The 7500-nt window shown below is 46.5% G+C and overlaps 1 protein-coding gene across 1 annotated transcript in view; it reads left to right on the top strand.

Annotated features, from left to right (window-relative positions):
- Positions 1-7500, top strand: part of grk6 (G protein-coupled receptor kinase 6) — a 108912-nt gene that overhangs the window by 60673 nt on the left and 40739 nt on the right. The window contains exon 6 of the mRNA XM_056284393.1: positions 68-160. Within this exon, the coding sequence (XP_056140368.1) occupies positions 68-160 (93 nt within the window). The remainder of the gene's footprint in view (positions 1-67; positions 161-7500) is intronic.

Below are 7500 nucleotides of genomic sequence, written 5' to 3'. Positions count from 1 at the left end.
CCAATACACGGAGAGAAGAGGGATAGTGTGGGTCTGGACTCACTGGCTGTGTTGTTGTGTTTTCTAGATTGATCCATGACTACCTGAGCGTGGCTCCCTTCACAGACTACATCGACAGCATGTACTACAACAGATTCCTCCAATGGAAATGGCTGGAGAGGTACGACTGTCTGTCTGTCTGTCTGTGTGGTGGTGGTGGTGGTGGTGGCGGTGGGGGGGGGGGGGAGGTGGACCAGTTCAAATTCAGCGTGCTTTATTGGCATGAGTAGAACAAACTACAGTATTGCCAAAGCATTGTACAAATAATGAATGTTAACAAGTACTATATACAGACAGCTATACATGAAAGTGTAAAGATACATGTACAGAAAGAAGACAATTCTATATACATATAATACATAAACCAAAAGAAGGTAACGTAAAACTGAGGCCTGATGTAGATCAGCAGGTCATTCTGATGCCCCCGTGTGGTGGCAGGCGGAGATAAACTGTCCTGCGAGAACGCAACTTTCTTTCCTTTCCCCCGGTATAGTTTTTAGTTTTTCGTTATCATTGCTGAATATTGGGAAAAATTGTTCCCTGATAAGTGTGAATGCTGGGCACTGTGTGAGGAAGTGCTGCTCTGTCTCTACAGCAGCTGTTGGCACAGTCGCTCCTCGTTTGGCAGCCATGTTTTCTGATATCTGCCTGTTTCTATGGCCAGGCTATGAGCCTCAGTCTGTACTTTGTTAACACGTTTCTGTGTTTAACATCAGTCACTGGGCTCAGGTAGGTTGCCATAGTGGGACGCCTTTTTAGGGCCAGATAGCATTGCATTTTATTTTGTGCGTGTGATTTTGCGTTTCAATAGGTGAGGGAGGTCCTTTTGTTTCTGTTGTGTTATAATTTGGTTGACTCTGATAGTGCTGTTGTCAGACTGGTCACGAGGCAGAACACTGCTGAAACTGGAACGGAGCGTCAGGGCCGTTGAGTGAGGTGACCTTTGTCTTTGCTCATCTCTTGGCTCTGCAGGGTTTTGTGGTGGTAGGAGCGGGGGTCACATTCATTTAGATGAAGCCAATATTTATTTGATCATTTGTGGATTTTAAGTGATAATGGAAATTGGCTCAATTCAGCTCTGCAGGCATTATTAGTTGTCCTGTGCACCCACAGGATGCTTTCACAAAATTCAGCGTGTGCATTTTCAGTTGGAAGTTTTTCCCATTGTTCAAAGTTAAGGTTTGTTCGTGGGCCCCACACTTCGCTTCCATAGAGCAGAATGGGTTCTATGATTGATTGAAGTAATTTGAGCCAAATTAAAATTGGAATCTGAATGTGAATTTGTCTTTTGATTGCATAAAATGCCCTGCGTGCTTTCTCTGTCAGTTCATTGACTGCTGGGTTGAAATTTCTAGTGGAACTTATTTTCAAGCCTAAATAATTATATTGCAGACAGTTTTCTGTTGCATGTGTTCCACTTGTAAAGTGATATTTATTTCCCTGACATCTGGATCTTTTTTGAAATATCACTGTTTTGGTCTTTTTGATGTTAATTGCCAGGGCCCAGGTCCAACAGTAACAATCAAGTATGTTCAAACACTTTTAAGTCCATCTTTTTTTGGACTTAACAGTATTAAATCATCTGCATACAGCAGGAATTTGATCTCAGAGTTGTGAAGTGTAAGACCAGGTGCTGTGGACTGTTCCAACAAGGTGGCCAATTCATGAATATAAATGTTGAACAGGGCAGGTGATAAACAGCAGCCTTGTCTCACCCCACGTTCTTGAGAAATAAATGTTCTCTTGTGTCCAATCTTGATGCTGCACATGTTGTTTGTAAACATGGATTTTATCAAGTCGTATGTTTTACCCCCTTGCGCCACTTTATAGTAGTTTGTAAAATAAACCAATGTGCTATACTGAATAAATGCTTTTTTGAAGTCAGTGAAACATACAAATATTTTGTTCTTATTTTGATAAACTTATTTGTCGACCAGGGTGTGTAGGGTGTAAATATGGTCTGATGTGTGATGATTTGCTACGAATCCAATTTGACTTTTGCTCAGGACATTGTGTTTCGTAAGGAAGCGTACTGGCCGAGAATTTATAATGTTGCAGAAAACCTTCCCCAGATCACTGTTCACACAAATGCCTCTGTAATTATCAGGGTCGGATTTATCTCCGTTTTTAAAAATCGGCGTAATGAGACCACGATTCCAGATGTCTGGGAAGTAACCTACATTCAAGATCATATTGAATAATTTAAGGATGGCCAACCTGAATGTTTTGCTTGTGTGTTTAAACATCTCGTGTAGGATGCCATCAAGCCCACTCGCTTTTTTTGGCTTTAGGTTGCTTAACTTTTTTCCAGTTCTTGCTCAGTAATCAGGAGGCCCAAAGGGTTCTGGGAGTCTTTGATGGCCAATTCTAATTTGTTTTAACTTCTCAGTTATACGCGTTTGTTCTGAATCGGAATTGATGAGAAAGTTTCTGTATAGTTTTTTTTGAAGCGATTGATCCAAAATGTCTCCATTTTGTATAACTGGATCATCAGGTGTAGTTTCGTTTAGGTTTTTCTAATTTTCCCAGAATGTCTGTGTTTATGGACTCCTCGATCAGTTGCTTTTGTGTGTATTGAGCCTTTCTGATCTTGATTGTACGTTTGTATTGTTTGAGCATGTCCCAGTAAAGAAGGCATATGCTTGGATTGCTTGGGTCTCTGTGTTTTTAGTTAGATAGTTTCCCAAGTTCTTTTCTTTTTTGTTGGCATTCTGTGTCAAACCAACTTGTCTCTTTTCGTTTCGGAGGTTTGTGGCTGGATTTCTTCATTCGGGATTTGTGAGCTGTTCTCAGAAGGATGTGGTTAATTTCTCTAACTGCTTGGTCTGTGCCGTCTTATACGTGGTCAGAAAGTTGTCTAAGTGTGTTTGAATTTTTTGGCTTCCGACTGCTTTTTGGAACGCTGTTTGGAGCCCATCTGTATGGTTTCCTGATGTTAAACGGATCATCGGGCTGTGCGTGTGAAGTGTTAGTTTCTGTCCTTTTAATTAATTTGGCAGTGATCAGACACAGGGGTTAGTGGTTTAACTGTAAATGAACTGAGAGAGAAGGGGTCTAACTCTGTTATCATGTAATCTACTGTACTAGTGCCAAGAGGTGAGCAGAAGGTGGGTCTTCCCAAAAAGCCCCCCCTAAACCTACCGTTAACGATGTACAGGCCGAGGCTTTGACAGAGCTGGAGCAGGTCTCTTCCAGTCTTGTTTACCTGGGGGCCAGAGTTATGGCGAGGAAGGTTGGTGATGTTTTGAGGAAAGTTTTGTCCAAATATGTGTTTATTATCATCCTCTAAGTTTGAGTCTGGAAGGGAGCCAGTACGTGCATTGCGGTCTCCACAGATCACCACACTGCCCTGGGCCCCGAATTCTGCAGATCTGGGTGTGGAGATGTGGGAGGATTTCCTCGTTATAGTAGGGAGAGTGACTGGGAGGAACTTACACTGTACATAAGAACAGATCTCTTTCTGTATGTGTGTATGTGACTGGTAGTACACTGTCTAGTCTATTGCACATAATGCTTCTGTAATTATTTATAATTTACCCGGACCGTGATATTTTCTGGTAAGGTTACCCACAACCCACAGATGACATGCCCCCCCCCCACACACACACACTCACACAACTAGCTCATGAGTCATGTCCAGCTGGAGGTGTGTGTAGCCCTGCTGAACCAGTCTTTACCTGTTCAGCTCATTGCTCAACTGGCTCTTTTCCAAACATCTCAAATCATCCAACTGAGTCAGGAATGAAACCTCATCAGTAGTTCACACATCAGAAAAGAGGCGTGTGTGACAGCTTGGCTTGCCTTGTAATAGTAATGATAATAATAATAATAGTAAATGTATTGGGATAATATGATGAATGTCAGCAGGCCATGCTGAGGGGTGCTGGCTGAAACAAAGCAGTGAAAGTCACAACTCATCTTCCTACTGAACTCAGTTCCAGACTTCAGGGTTCTTGTCGTGAGCACAACAGACAGCATGGGAGCAAAGTGTTGCAGAAATGTCTGTAGAAACGTCCACGTTGCATTAATCATCAGCAGCCGAGTGTGTAGTCAACACAACTCCATTGTACTCATCAAACCCTGCAGGTCCGTCTGACAGGGGTCCTGACTCGCCTGCAGGGGCCACGGCATGAACACTTGTGCTCTCTCCTGCTTACTGCCGTCAGATCATGAGACGCTCTCAGATGAGGAGGCGCTTCGAGGTCAGTTTCTCGTGCGTGGCGGTGCAGCGTAGCTCGGTGACGTCGGGTGGATCATGGGAGTGAGTCAACCACTGACTAAAGACCCGCGGCCGTGGGAAGCCTTCACTTCTTCAGATGAGTCATCTGTCATAATACCGCCAGGAGGGAAATGGTTATGGTGGCGCAATAGGAACGGAAGTTCAGCCGCGCAACACCGACGTCACGCAGGCTTCCAAAATTCTATGAAGAAAAAGGGAATTAATGATAATAACAACAAGAACACCTCCCGACAGGGTGGAGCGTGGCCTTCTGCCAACGGCTTCATCTCATAGCAGACATACACAGCATTAAAGACAAGCTAAATGATCACTAGTTATTCTGACCGGTCACGGGTGGTGTTATAGTCCAGACCTTTAGGAGATGAGTCCAGGTCAAAAGCAGCAGGTCCAGACCTTGTGTACAAACTGACCTCAGAACAGCACAAGTCTGACTGGGATCATCTGCCATCGTAGTAAAACTCACTACTTCACTACATGCTCATATTCATTTAATAATAATAATAATAACCATTACATTCATATAGCGCTTTATCTAGACACCCACAGTGCTTCACATTGACGGGGGGAGCCTCACCTCAACCACCACCCATGTGCAGCACCACCTGGGTGGTGCACAGCAGCCATTTTGCACCAGAATGCGCACCACACATCAGCTTGGGGTGGAGAGGGAGGAATCATGGAGCCAGTCACATGGGGGGGATGATGAGGTGGCCAGACGGAGAGAGCCAGGTTGGGAATCTCACCAGGACACCGGGAACCCCTACTCTTGGTGATAAGAGCCATGGGATCTTCAGCGACCACAGTGAGTCAGGACCCTGGTGTAACGCCTCATCTGAAGGACGGCGTCTCCTACAGCCCAGTGTCCCCGTCACTGCACTGCAGCATTGAGATTTGATACTTGTTGATTTTAGGATTTTTTTTTCCTGCGTGTGTCAAGGGAGGAATGTTTCAGATTCCAATTTTCCAGTGTTTCAGGCACTTATATGTTAATTATCGTGAAAACAAGAAACCGTTTAGTCTTCAGTGATGTCAAGTTTGATGTTTATCTGAGAATTAAAAATAAAATAAAAGGAAGTATTGTGCTCGACTGGGTTTAAATATGATCACGAGTCCTCTCTGTTGTGATGTTGAGATCGAGACCTGTGAGATGTAGACTGAAGAACGAGTCCAGACTGGAAGACGACAACACAAGTCAGAGGTTCCCAGCTCTGTTGTCAGAGGTCCTGTAGGTCTCTGTAACAGGTGGTGCCTGTGTGGAGGTTAACTCCAGCAAATCCCACCTGACAGGCGAGATGTCTGCAGGATGAAGTCTGCCCCCCCCCCCCACCGGCTCTTACCAAGCCTCTCTTTGTGCCAACGTCTGCAGACGTAACAAGAATTTCTGCTTCCAGTGTGGGGAGATGGCGGCACAAATTCACCTTTGCAGCGGCCTCACCCAGTACCGGGCAAGCAGTGCCTTTGTCCACATCCAAGTTTGTCTTCATTTTATGGCCCGGGGAGCTGGTGCTGGATTGTCAGGGAGAGCTTGGTCTGCTGCATCCTGTGGGCCCAGGGACCACAGGAGAGCTTGGTCTGTGTGTCCTGTGGGCCCAGGGACCACAGGAGAGCTTGGTCTGCGTGTCCTGTGGGCCCAGGGACCACAGGAGAGCTTGGTCTGCTGCATCCTGTGGGCCCAGGGACCACGGCCCTGCCTGGAGCTGTGCCCGAAGAGGTAACGCCGATGGCGGTCTGACAGGACGCGGAAGCGGGGAAGGCTAAGCTAGCCGCTAGCCCATGCAGACCAGCAGATCCGACAGTCATCCTGGCTGGTGTTCGTTCTCCTAGACAGTGATTTTTTTGTTGTTGTTTGTTTTGTTTTAGATATGTGTGTTAGTTTGGATATGTGTGTCCTTGTAGTTTTTTGGATGTGTTGTTGTCTTTGTGTTGCACTGCTGCGTGCTGAGGGAAGCGATGTTTTGTTTCATTTCATGTGCACAAGTGCATGAATCGAAACGACAAAGTGTTTCGGACGCTGAACAATATAAATGCTTATGAACAACGTTTTAAACCACACAGAGCTGAGTTCAGTGCGGCCGGATGCCCTGCAGGAAGTTAAAGGCCAAAGGAAGATGTCTTCATTTTCCATCGCCGGTCCCTGTGGGAGCACAATGAGGTCTTTTCCCGCCGACCTCGGACGACCCTCCCGCTGTGAATGTAAACACACCGTACTGAGGCAAGCCACAGAAAGGAGAGAGAGAGAGAGAACTCAACAGCTCATTAACAAGACACAAACTTAAAAATGGCGTCTCTTTTACGAAGTCCCTCCTTCACACCAGCATGTCCAAAAAACCAAACGAGAGAGAGAGAGAGAGGCAGCTCCACGGCTCTTCTTCTCTGCTGATTTAAACATGCACCTGACTTTGATGAAGGTGGGGTCTGGTATTATGTAAGGTCTACTGGGGCGTTCAGTTTGAAGGACATCTTCTGACCCGATCCTCCTGGGCCGAGGACTCAAACATCTGGGAACCTGAACGGAGGCCCCGGCTCAACCAAACACGTCTGACGTGGTTTCTCCACGGTACCGCTGTTCCCGTCGCCCTCACGCTGACCCCAACCCAACCCCCCTACACTATGTCCGTGCTCATCTGGAGAACCTGTGATGCCTTTTTCCTGGAAGAAATGGGTAGAACCTTCTCCGTCCACACCGAAACGCTAAACCCACAGAAGGACACTGAAGTCTCTTCTGTGGGGGACGTGCTGACGAGGAGCCGGCGGCGTTACGCTGGTCACATGACAGTCAGACGACAGCGTGTCGGAAGACCTCAGTGTTCAGTGGTGGACATGTCTGCAGTCCTGCAGAGCCGCTTGTTGCAGCGTGTTGCAGCGGTAGCAAGGAATGCTGCCGTTGCACGTGATGTTGTGTTGTTTGTGGTCGTCACAGATGACGAAATCCCACTCTTCAGTTAGGATGGTGTCGTAGGCATGTGGCAATCGGCTCTGTGCGCAACTGTAGTCCCCGGACTTCCGGTTTCCACTGCAGCGGTCACACCAGTTTCCTGTTTGCTGGCGTGCGCTATTGACAATGGCGTATTTTTGGCGATGCCTGCCAGATTTACCATGGATACATGTCCACCACATGCACACAACTGTCCACACACTCTCACCCGCTGCACCTGCCGGCACACGGTGAAACATTTCACGCTGTACATATCAAGCTACGTCCACAGTTATGAGGATGAACA

The sequence above is a fragment of the Lampris incognitus genome, chromosome 8 (genome assembly GCF_029633865.1).
Source record: "Lampris incognitus isolate fLamInc1 chromosome 8, fLamInc1.hap2, whole genome shotgun sequence".
In the NCBI taxonomy this organism is placed as follows: domain Eukaryota; kingdom Metazoa; phylum Chordata; class Actinopteri; order Lampriformes; family Lampridae; genus Lampris; species Lampris incognitus.
The sequence above is the reverse complement of the archived record's forward strand: the minus strand, read 5'-3'. Positions and strand labels throughout refer to the sequence as shown.